Source organism: Nicotiana tabacum, chromosome 16 (genome assembly GCF_000715075.1).
Source record: "Nicotiana tabacum cultivar K326 chromosome 16, ASM71507v2, whole genome shotgun sequence".
NCBI lineage: Eukaryota > Viridiplantae > Streptophyta > Magnoliopsida > Solanales > Solanaceae > Nicotiana > Nicotiana tabacum.
Genome location: NC_134095.1, coordinates 96,477,044 through 96,490,072, shown reverse-complemented (window position 1 = coordinate 96,490,072; position 13,029 = coordinate 96,477,044). Strand labels below are relative to the sequence as shown.

General features: G+C 41.2%; 1 protein-coding gene across 1 annotated transcript; it reads right to left on the bottom strand.

Moving 5' to 3' along the window:
- Window positions 1–8,102: 8,102 nt before the first annotated feature.
- Window positions 8,103–8,462, bottom strand: LOC142170332 (uncharacterized). The gene has a single exon (XM_075232219.1). The coding sequence runs from the start codon at window positions 8,460–8,462 to the stop codon at window positions 8,103–8,105; it is 360 nt and encodes a 119-aa protein (XP_075088320.1).
- Window positions 8,463–13,029: the final 4,567 nt, after the last annotated feature.

Genomic DNA, 13,029 nt, shown 5'->3' with positions numbered 1-13,029 from the left:
CTATTTTCATAAACCCGGTTTAAAAAAAGGGCTACCCTCGGCAAAGTTACAAAGGGTTTCGATAATGTCAACCCTAAAAAACCTTAAGGGGTACCGAATTGTTTCAAGAATAGAGTTGAATTCAAAGGTAAAATGGTCTAGGGTTATTGATTTTCCCATTTGTCGGATTAATTCCTGGCACGCAAGCTATAATCTCGCCGTAATACTCTATAAGAATATGAGTTCTGGGTTACCGCAATTATCTCTCGATCAATTACGATAATTTACTAGCAGCATTCTCTTGAACTGCTCTAGTTGACAATTTATGCAACTCAGAATTATCCCATCAAAGCTTCGTTATCTCTAACCCCGCTTTTAAATTCAAGTAATTAATTTCTTAACTTACCCAAAAGTGGTTGTGTTAAATAACAATCTAACCTAGTGTTCTTTCTCAAGCAACACAAGGTAACTAGACACGATTAATCAAGGGCCCTTTTAATTAATCACAGGAAAACACATAGTTGGACAAATATAGAATAAGAAACGGCTTAATTATATCAAAATGTAATCAAGATTTCATCCAACAATTGGTTCCATGAACCCTAGATTAAATGTTTAGCTACTCATGGTAAAACAAGATAAAACCATAAAATCATTCATAATTCACAAAATAATGATAACAAGAAGAAGAAGAATGAGAAACTCTAATGGTGTCTTGATCTTCTCACACTTGTTCTTGACTCCAATTGAGTCTAAAAACAAGCTTAACCTTCACTTGGTTGAGTTTGTTGAGTTTATATAGGGTTATGATAATTTTCCTATGCTTTACACTTTAGCCCTTAAACTTTCTTGGCCTTCTCTAGATCGACCACGGTCGCGGGCTGATCACGGTCATTTTAGACTTTCTGTTTTTTGCCTTTCTTTCACCGCGTTCCAGCCGCGGCCCTACCGGGGTCGCAGTGGACTGTTGCCTAGTTTTTCTTCGCCTTTTCTTGCTCGTTTTCATTCGGCCTCTTCTCGATTGGTCTTGTATCTACATATTTGACCCCAAAACACTCTATATCCTCCTCCTAACTCGGAGTAGCTCCTGCAAAGCATAAAAACGTTAATTAGAGCATTTTGTTATCATTTAGCACTTAAAACATCAATAAAGTATGGTTAATGTAGAGCATAAATAGCATCTACATCGCATAATATAGGCTATTATCAACACTCCACACTTAAGAAATTGCTAGTCCTTTAGAAACAAAACCACACTCTATGGCCTAATCATCACTGGGTCACTTTCTATTCCTTATACCAAGAATACTTCACATAGGTAGACTACCTTAGCGTAACATCCTAACCTCAAGAGTGGACTCTCTCTAGCCACATAATGTCCCTAACCGGCTTTCGTACTCTCAGTCAGAGGTCCAGACTTACCTTTCCTTCATGAATCACGTGCCTACTCACCACAAAAGAGACTTGTGTCATGGTCATGATAATTCACACACCGAGGAGTTCAAATACGTAAAATTTCACTCACCCTCAAAAATAAATTCTTATGCCACAAACAACACACCACAGGCTTGCCCATAGTGTAATACTCGACTAATCGAGCCCATTTGGTCTAGAATAATGTAGGACTTTATTAGGTTGTAATGTTGGATGCGGGACAGGTAGGATACATATGGGTATAGTGACTACACCTCCCTAAGAACTTCAATACATTTTTCTCTTTTAAGCCCATACCTTTGTCAAACCTTCATTCCACCTTTACATCATTGAGTTAAACCTCCTACTTCTTTAAGCACACTTTCTCTTTTAAGAGCCACCACCATTTTGAGACTTATTCTTTTATAAATTGTTCAACTCAGTCTCTTTTTTTTACTTCTTAGTTCCACTCAGAAGCCCAATCAACCACCCCACTCTTTAACTTTTCCATATTCATTACAATTCAAGTGCTTCTAAGAGGTGATAGGGTAAAAAAATAGACAATTCAAAACTTGGGTAAGGCTTGTACTGTGGTTGCCAAAGAAACAAGATTACAGGCTCAAAGGGGTTAACTAGGATATATACAATCAGGTGGTTGAAAACATATATAGATAGGTTCAACAAGGAAATGCCTGTATCACTTTCCAGACCAATTAAGACTACCATTTTGCTTCGTACACACACAGGGCAAGTTCTAGGAATTGAGTGTTAGCATAGAATACACAAAGCCTCACTCACACATGGCACATGACTCAATTCAGTTAGGACCATCAGACACTCTGCTCAAGGTGCTTAAGCCAACTCAAGAACACACAATTTAAGTCTTTATTGCTAGAGTCAACTAATGAGCCTAAGTGTCACACCAAAGCAATCTCTACTCAAGGTACCATGGAGTTAAGGGATCCTATTTCTATTCTTTCCTCGCCCAAAAATTCCTAAACTAAAAAAGTAAAAACAAACTAACTCCACTCGGTTCAAATGGAAACCCTTGGAAAAGAACCATGATTTAAAGAAAAACTAAGGGGGAGTTGATATACTACCTAAGAAGAATTTTTTTTGTTCAACTTAAGTCCCTCAAGAGACCCGTCGAGAGGTGTCCGTCTTTGGACCAAGTCGAAGTTAATTAATAGCATCCAAAAACACCAAAAAAATTTATATAATTGTACAACAACAACAACAACAACAACCGTCCCCCACCCCACACTTAAAGATTCGACATGTCCCCATGTCAAGAAAATTAAAGCAGAGTAAGGTAAGGGGACTTCCCTGGTGCTCAGTCTTGACCGGAGACAGTGCCAGTATCGAGGTGACACGCTCGTCCTAGCGCAGCTAGCCCATGATCTTTTTCTCTGACCTAGCACTTTGAGTAGCCAAAGTGTCAACTCTAGCACTCAGGTCATTGAGCGAAGTGCATAGGCCAACCATACCCTATTCCAAGGCAGTCATCTGGGTACTCCGACGAGTCTGTGATGGGCCTGCCTCATCAGCAATCTGCCTCGGTGGGGCGGTAGCATGCATAGCTCCCTCATAATCATCATCGACATTATCATCATCCGCCACAACCTGCTCTTTCCCAACTGTGATTTTGCTAGCCTTGAATGCGTTTTTAATAGAAACTTCCCATCTACCATGGGATTTTTAGGAACTCGTGAAGCACGACATGGCTTGGTGACTAGGGAAGGGAAGTAAAACCCTTTGAGTATTTCTGGGGAGCGAATGAACATTTCATCCTGAATGAGCCAGGCCACATCAAAATTGTGGTGGGTTACAAAACAATAAATCGCCGTTGCTCTTGGCCCATTAACATATGTAGTGTTGCTGGATGGAAACAAACGGCTGTTGATGATTGTTAGCCAACACTTAGCTTCCCAAGTGAGAGATTGGGAGTTCAGGGTCATTCTCGACTTGTCTATATTGGATCCCGGCCAACCACACAGATTGTTTCAATAATTGGTTGCCACCAGACAGGTGGGCATTGATAATCTTGGTAATAATCCGTCTCTCCAGTGAAGACCGACAACCTGTACACTCAGCGGATGGCCTCAAGAGACGCATCCATCGGGGTATTTCGTACCGTGACAACACTATCAACATGGTCCGGGCAATTCACATAAAATTCCCTTACCATCAATACATTGCCCTCTTCCGGTTCATTAAAGAAGATGTCCAGCTGACGCCTCCTCAATTCCTCATAGATACTTGGGCATTCAACTCGCATGGCATGTCTGTCAATGTGTACTTCAGGCACCAGCTTCTTGGATGTCTTTGCATTAAACCTATCTTGAGCCGTTTTGGAGACAAACCGAGTGCGGTCAAACTGGCTCGAACTAGCCTGAGCTCGAGCTCTGGATGAACCTCCTGGCCCACTAGAGGAGGAACCTGTGACACATCTTTTCCTTGGTTGATGCATTGTACCTGACAAAACAAGGGCTACTATTAGTGAGGGTTTGAGTTGTGTGAATCCTGGGTGGTTACTCAGACTTCACTACCACCATGGTCACATTAGCCATTACAGCTCAATTGGGGTAATTTCACAAGCACTTGGTGTGCATGGAAATATGATTTAACACACTTATCCCATGGAAGTAAAAACTCTCCCCCCAAATCAACCACAATCACTTCACAACTCCACCACACCACAATTAACTTCACACAACAACACCATACCCTTCTCTACTACATTCTACACATTACCCACTAAAAAGAATAAAAGAAAACCAAAAATTTAACTATAGATACTACAACAACTCAAATATTAAAATTGCAAAAGATAAGGGGAGAAGAAGAAAGAAGGAAATCATGACATACCTGGTTCTTGTAGAGTTAGAGTGTAATGGAGGTTAGAGAGGAGGTAGTCGGAAGTGTGTGTGTGTGTGTGGGAGAGAAATGGGTTTGTGAGAGATGCGAAAAAGAAGAAGAAGGGGAGTGGGGTTAGGGATTTAGAGTAAGAAGGAGGAGTGGGGAAAGTGGGGGATGGGGGTGGGGGTGGGAGTGGGGGTGGGGGTGGGGGGTTAGGTTTAGAAGCGAAAAAGAAGAAAGAAAAAAATAAAAATAAAATAACAAAATTAATTAGAACTTACCTGGGCGGGCAGAATAGTTGTAATTCACCGCGCCCGGCCCGCGTCCCGACCTCAATCGCGGTGAAAAAAGAAAAACTAAACAGAATAGTCGTGATTCACCGTGCCCGAGCCGCGGTCCCACCGCAGTCGCGGTGGTCCGGAAATGGAATATGTATAAAATGCCGCACCTGGGCTGTGGTCCCACCGTGGTCGGGTCACGGGCTTACGAAAATATTTACCTTTACGGAGTTGGTTCTTGACCTTGACTTCTCCCAATATGCACCAATCTTGACCTGTACACTACTAATAAAAGGGTTAGTATCATACACATCAAGTACAACATCAAAACAAAAAGAAAAACAAAAGAAAACATGGTTTGCCTCCCACGCAATGCCTAATTTAATGTCGCGGCACGACACAAGCTTTGATTATCACTCCTTATTCGCATACTAGGGTTCATCCAAAGTTATTACCACTCTATCCCTTTTTTTGTCGGCCATTCCAAGGTAATGTTTTAGCCTTTGCCAATTTACCGTGATCTTATTTGTTCCATCTTCTGATTCAATCTCCACGGCTCCACTCTGAAGGGTCCTGACCATTGGGACTTCAACTTACCCGGAAACAATCTCAATCTCGAGTTGTATAACAACACTAGATCTCCAGGTTTGAAGTTTTGATCCAAGATGTGATTATCATGCATTAGTTTCATCCTTTCCTTGTATAGTCTAGCACTCTCAAATGCCTAGAACCTAAATTCCTCGAGCTCATGTAGCCCAGTGATTCTGCTAGTGCATGTGGTTTCCATATCCAAATTCAACTGTTGTAATGACCAAAGTGCTTTATGTTCGAGCTCTATGGAAAGGTGGCATGCCTTTCCAAATACCAACTTGTACGGTGACATACCTATTAGTGTTTTGAATGCTATGCGGTACGTCCACAATGCATCATCCAACTTCTTCGCCCAATCAGTCCTAGTTGCATTAACTGTTTTTGTAAGGGCACTTTTAATCTCCCTATTTGACACTTCAGCTTGCCCGCTCGACTGTGGGTGATAAGGTGAGGCTACTTTGTGGTGAACTCCATACTTTTCCAACAGGCGTGTGAAAGCTCTAATACAAAAATGGGTTCCACCATCATTGATTATAGCTCTCGAGGTGCCAAAACGTGTGAAGATGTTTTTATTTAGGAAACTTGTCACCCCTTATGAATCATTGGTTGGGAGAGCCACCGCTTCGACCCACTTGGAGACATAGTCAACAACTACCAATATGTATTTGTTACCGTACGAGCTGACGAACGGCCCCATAAAGTTGATCCCCCACATGTCAAAGACCTCCACCTCTTGAATTGTAGTTATTGGCATCTCGTGAAGACGAGAAATGTTGCCTGTCCTTGGGCATTCATCGTAGCTTTTGACCCAAACGTAAGCATCCTTGAATAGAGTTGGCCAATATAAACCCGATTCCAACACCTTAGCTGCTGTCCAAATTCCTCCAAAGTGTCCACCATATAGTGAAGCATGGCAAGCTTGAAAAATAGAATGTTGATCTTTCTCGGGGATACACCTCCAGATCATGTTATCTACACATATTTTGAATAGTAAAGGTTCATCCCAATAGTAATATCGACAAACGCAAAAGAACTTTTTCTTTTGAATTGAAGAGAGTTCATAGGGTACAATACCGCTTGCTAAATAATTAGCAATATCAGCATACCATGGCGCCTCCTCCATTGTCACAACAAGTAACTGTTCATCCGAGAATGTCTCTATTATATCTTAAATCTCCATTATCTTTTCTGCTCCTTCCAACCTCGAGAGGTGGTCTGCCACTTGATTATCTATCCCCTTTCTGTCACGGATTTCTAGATCAAATTCTTGTAGCAATAGAACCCAACGAATCAAGTATGGCTTTGACTCCTTCTTTGCTATCAAGTACCTGAATTTGTCGAAGGCAAACACTACAGCGAGCATTTCCTTTCCGTGATAGTGTCATTAAGTTGTACACCACTGAGCGTCCTACTTGTATAGTAAATCGGGTGCATCATCTTGTCTTTTGCGTTGCCCTAAGACTGCTCATATAGCATAATTATTGGCGTCGCACATGAGCTCGAACGGTTGCTCCCAGTTGGGAGCAATAATGATGGGTGCAGTCACCTGTCTCTTTTTTAGCTCCTCAAAGGGCAACCTGCAATCATCAGAAAATACAAAGGGCTGGTCTTTTTCAAGCAGCTTACATAAGGGGTTAGCACTCTTGGAAAAATCCCTAATGAACCGCCTATAGAACCGTGCATGCCCCAGGAAACTTCTCACTGCCTTTACCGAAGTGAGTGGTGGAATCTTCTCAATAACATCAACCTTGGCTTGGTCAATTTCAATTCCCTTTTTGGACACTCGATGCCCCAACACTATTCCTTATTGTACCATAAAATGCCACTTCTCCCAATTCAGCAATTGATTTATCTCCACACATCTTTTGAGCACTCTTCTTAGGTTGTGAAGACAATCTTCGAATGAATCCCCCATCACGGAGAAATCATCCATAAACACCTCCATAATATCCTCAACCATGTTAGTGAAAATGGCTAACATGCACCGCTGGAATGTAGCCGATGCATTGCAAGGCCCAAAGGTCATTCTACGAAAGGCAAATATGCCATACGGACAAGTGAAGGATGTTTTCTCTCTGTCTTCCGGGGCTATTGAGATCTGATTATTCGAGTATTCATCCAAGAAACATAAGTGGAACCGCCCAACTAACTTGTCCAACATCTAGTCAATGAAGGGCAAGAGGAAATGGTCCTTCCAGGTGGTTGTGTTCAATTTCTGATAGTCCATGCAAATTTGCCATCCCATGACTGTACGAGTTGAGATTAACTCATTCTTCTCATTCTGGATTACCGTCATTGCTCCCTTCTTCGATACACATTGGATAGGACTGACCCAATTGCTGTTAGAGATGGGGAAGATGATACTCGCATCTAACCATTTGTTCACTTCATTATTCACCACCTCTTTCATATTCGGTTTCAGCCTTCGTTGATGTTCTCTGAAAGGTTTGTGCCCTTCTTCCAGGAGAATCTTGTGCATGCAAAAAGCTGGGCTGATACCCTTTATGTCTGCCATGGTCCAACCAATGGTAGTTTTACATTCCTGTAACACCTGCAGGAGTTGCTCTACCTACACAACTAGAAAACCAGATGATATAATAACAGGTAAAGTAGAATTAGGCCCTAAGAAAGCATACCTGAGGTGAGCTAGAAGCGGTTTTAGGTCCAACCACGGTGGCTCCTCTATCGATGGTTTCGCAGGTGGCATTGTTTTTTCTTCTAAGTGTAAGGGCTCGAACTGGGGTTCCCTTGTCCAGAACCCTTGACATTCGAGAGCCATGACCCACTCTGCCAACTCCTCACCATCCACATGTTCCAAATTCATCAAGCAAGCTTCTAACGGATCCCTGACATTAATAGTCTCATCCTCCTCTTGTAATATCACATCTACGACCTTCACTAGTGAGCAATTTGCAAATTCGCTGGGTCTCTTCATAGATTGTTAAACATTGAATATGATTTCTTCATTGTTCAACCTCGTTTTCAATTCCCAGTCTCACAATCAATCAATGCTCTCCCAGTGGCTAAAAACGACCTGCCCAGAATGATTGGTATCTCTTCATCCACTTGACAGTCAAGAATGACAAAATCTGCAGGGAATACAAATTTCCCCACTTGAATAAGCACATCATCAAGAATTCCGGTCGGTCTCTTCATTGTGCGATTAGCCAGTTGCAGCAACATTGAGGTCGGTCTAGCTCTGCCAATGCCCAGTTTTGTATAAATAGCCAAGGGCATTAAGTTTATACTGGCTCCCAAATCACATAATGCTTTAGCAAAAGCATAACTCCCAATGGTGCATGGGATAGTGAAACTACCTGGATCATACACCTTTTGAGCCATAGATCTTGTCACAACCGCGCTGCAGCTCTACGTCAGAGTTACTGTGGACAGGTACTGGAAGTCAAATTTTCTCGACATCAGGTCCTTCATTTTTGCATACCCTGGCATTTCCCTCAAAGCATCCATCAATGGAATATTCAATTGAATTTGCCTGAGCATTTCTATGAATTTCCTGTATTGATCATCTTTCTTTTGCTTTGCCAACCTCAGAGGGAATGATGTAGGAATCAACCTCTGCCTACTGCTTTGCTCCTTTTCTTTGCTGGGAGATTTTTCTATTACCTGTTCTGGGAGTTGTTCACCTTCCTTCTCCTTACCCTTGTCAACCTGTGCTTGCTCGATTGCAACCTCGGTGAGCTCTGCTGACTCATCGATCTCTAATGTAACCGGGGCAGCTAGAGTAGTTGGCATTGTCTCTCTCCTGGATTGAGTAACTTCTTGCCTCCTATCTAAATCTCTCCCATTTCTGAGACTCACTGCTATGAGCGAATTCGCGTTCTGCTCCTTTGGATTAACGACTGTATCTGCAGGCAATGTTCCTTGTGGGAGATTGTTTAAGGCCATAGATAGCTGTCCCAATTGAGTTTTAATGCCTTTTATTGCTGAGTCATGTGCAGATAACTTCTCTTGCATCTTTCCATTTGTGCCAATGAGTTATTGAAGCATACCTTTGATTTCGATCATGTCACTATCCTGTTGCTGCTGAGGTGGTTGGTAGGTCAACTGTTGCTGGTGTTGCTGATTATAGCCATGTTGCCTTTGATAAGGTATGATTTGGCCTTGTGGTCGTGCTCCTCCTGGATTGGGGTTGTGCTATGGCTGGTTCGGTCTGTACTGCTGGTTTACTGTTAGTCCCCATTATTGTCCACCTTGCCTCTGACCTCCAAAATTATTTACATAATTCATATCTTCTGTGAATCTCTGGTTCTCATTCTCTCCACTTCACGAGCGTACATATGTCTGGTTAATGCAAGGAGTGCACAAGCCTCCATTTGTGGTATCCACGATGTGCACCTGTTTCGTACCCATCTCATCTATTTTCTTTGTCAGCAAACTCATCTGGGTCGTAAGAGTGGCTATGTTTTCTGCATGTGTGTTGTTTGGGTCAAGAGCAATAGAATGAACTATTGGAGTGAGTGTTATGTCCCTCGTAATCCAGCCTGAATTTTGAGACATCTTGTCAAGAAGAATCTTGCACTCTGTGAAAGTTTTGCTCAAGAATGCACTCCCGGCAGAAGCATCTACATTGGCCTTCAGACTGTCAGCCAAACCCATATAGAATCTCTGTCCCAGCATTTGATCCGGAATGCCACGGTAAGGGCACTTTACCAACATGCCCTTAAGCCTCTCCCAGGTCTCTTGCAAAGTCTCAGTCGGTTTCTGCTTGAATTGCAATATCTCATCAATCTGCCTCGCAGTTTTGTTGGGTGGATAAAACTTGTTTAAGAACTGCTTGACCAGTTCCTCCCAAGTAGCAATGGAGTTTATAGGGAGCAGATTCAGCCAAGTTTGAGCCTCCCCAGTCACTGAGAATGGGAACAATAATAATTTGATTGCCTCAAGAGTCACATTCGGTTGTCTCTAAGTGACACACATTGATAAGAAGTTCTTCAGATGTTGTTGTGGGTTTTCGATGTATGACCCGGAGAACAGTCTTTTATTCTGTAATAGGTGCATCATATTGTTGGATACCTGGAATGTCTCCGCTTGTATCTGAGGAACCGCAGTTGCTGTGGCCAGGTTGTCCGCAATTGGTTGCGTCCAATCATAAAGAGCAGCTTCCGACACAAGAGGTGCTACCACTATGATGTTTGGGTTATCTACGTCACCCATTTCAATTTGTTCGTTTTCTTTCGGCTAGTTGCTCTTTCTGTTAGCCTGGTTCAATATTCGGAATGCTTTCTCGGGATCTGAGAGTCCTTTAAAGAGTTCACCAGTTCTCGAATAGCTTCTAGGCATGCACCTAAGTTACATAAGAGTTCAACCGTGAGAATTTCAATGGAAATATTTGTAACACCACAGAAATTTGATCTAAACTAATAATCCTAGAAATTCTTCAAAGTTGCAATAAATAACACCGTTAGTTCCCCGACAACAGAGCCAAAGTTTGATCATGCCCAACTACGCCTTATAAAAATGACTAAGCGATCACTGCAAATATATAATCCGGTTTAGTCTGGAGTTGAATCCCACATGGAACTAACCTATTTACTACAACTTTTAACACTGCTAATGAATAGCCCAAACAATTTCCGGATTGAAAAGGCAATCCTCGGTTTATAGGCCACGACCACCCTACTCGGGGACTGACACTTCGAACAAGTTCGAAGTGCAATCAAGAAACAAGCCCAAAGGCAAATCTAAAGTTAAAGGCTACGGCCAAACTAACACGGTTTGAAGACATCCGAATTCCGTAATAAAACAATCCTTCAAATATTTTCATAAACTCGGTTTAAAAAAAAGGGCTACCCTCGGCAAAGTTACAAAGGGTTTCGATAACGTCAACCCTAAAAAACCTTAAGGTGTGCCAAATTGTTCGAACTCTCAAACAAACTTATGCTAAGGCATAACAAAAGTAAAAGGTTTTCAATAACACTGAATCCTAATGGATACAGATTTATCTTGTGCTAAGGCATAACAAGTTTTTATATGATTAAACTTTTAAGACGAAAAGGGAAAGAGCCACTCTTTTAAGGCCATATCGGCCTGATTCAAGAGCGTAAGTGACATTATATTGTTGAGTTCGAGGATTGATCACGCCCAACTACGCCTTATAAAAAGGATTAAGCGGTCACTGCAAATATATAATTCGATTCAGTCCAGAGTCGAATCCCACAGGGAACTAACCTATTTACTACAACTTTTGACACTGCTAATGAATAGCCCATACAATCCCCGGATGCAAGATTTTTAATAGATAATGATTAGAATTGAGTTAACTAATGAGAAACAATAATAAAACTAGCAATAATCAATAATAGAGTTGAATTCAAAGGTAAAATGGTCTAGGGTTATTGATTTCCCAATTGTTGGATTAATTCCTGACACGTTCGCTATAATCTCACTGTAATACTCTATAAGAATATGAGTTCTGGGTTACCGCAATTATCTCTTGATCAATTACGATAGTTTACTAGCAGTATTCTCTTGAACTACTCTAGTTGACAATTTATGCAGCTCAGAATTATCCTATCAAAGCTTCGTTATCTCTAACCCCGCTTTTAAATTCAAGTAATTAATTTCTTAACTTACCCGAAAGTGGTGTTGTTCAACAACAATCTAACCTAGTGTTCTTTTTCAAGCAACATAAGGTAACTAGACGGGATTAATCAAGGGCCCTTTCAATTAATCACAGGAAAACACATAGTTGAACAATTATAGAATAAGAAACGACTTAATTATATCAAAATGTAATCAAGATTTATCCAACAATTGGTTACATGAACCCTAGATTAAATGTTTAACTACTCATGGTAAAACAAGATAAAACCATAAAATCATTCATAATTCACAAAATAATGATAACAAGAAGAAGAAGAATGAAAAACTCTAATGGTGTCTTGATCTTCTCACACTTATTCTTGCCTCCAATTGAGTCTAAAAACAAGCTTAACCTTCACTTGGGCGAGTTTGTTGAGTTTATATAGGGTTAGGATAAGTTTTCCATGCTTTATACTTTAGCCCTTAAACTTTCTTGGCCTTCTCCAGATCGACCGCGGTTGCGGTCCAACCGTGGTCCGACCGCGGTCATTTTAGACTTTCTTCTTTCACTGCTTTCCAGCAGTGGCCCTACTGCGGTCGCGGTGGACTGTTGCCTAAGTTTTTTTTTTTGGCAATCCGCTAGGTAAGCGCCTAGGGCTAATTTTTTATTAATGAAAGAAAAGAAAAATACAACAATTAAGAACAGTACAAATAAGAGAGACAATAGCACCAGTATTGTTACCCATATGCCTTGGCTATATAATCACTCATCTGCGCCTCACATTGCCTTATGATGGCAACCTCATGTAGAGGATTCATGGTGTAGCTGCCGGCAAAGTCTCACGAGGGCATATAATCTCATAGCCGTGTGGATATTTTTCCAAAGACATAGTACCAAGGCAACTCAAACCGGGCTAAACCTTACCCTACTAATCCTATTGAGGCAGAGAAAAGGCCTCATCTACTAGCACACATGTAAAAAATAAGAACTGGAGAGTACCAAATATTCAATGATCATCATAGAGTTTATAACATACTCTGTGATGATATTACAAATGAGAATACTAATAAAGTGGTATAATAGAATGAAGTACCAATTTGGTTCATGTCCCTTCTTTTGCAAACTTGTAAAATCTTCAATTTGTAATTCTTTGTTGTTTTCCTCAACCGTGTTCAAAATGTATTCAAAAATCATCCTTTCTTTTTTGAACGGTTCGACCTCGTTGATGTAGTTGGGGCAGCCTGCTTTTGTTTGGCAACTCTCATTGGAGGTCGCCTAACATTTAAAAAATCACTAACCTTGTTGTCCCAACTACTTTTCCTTGTATTAGATTTCCTATTTTTTCCGCTATGCATAGGTGATAAA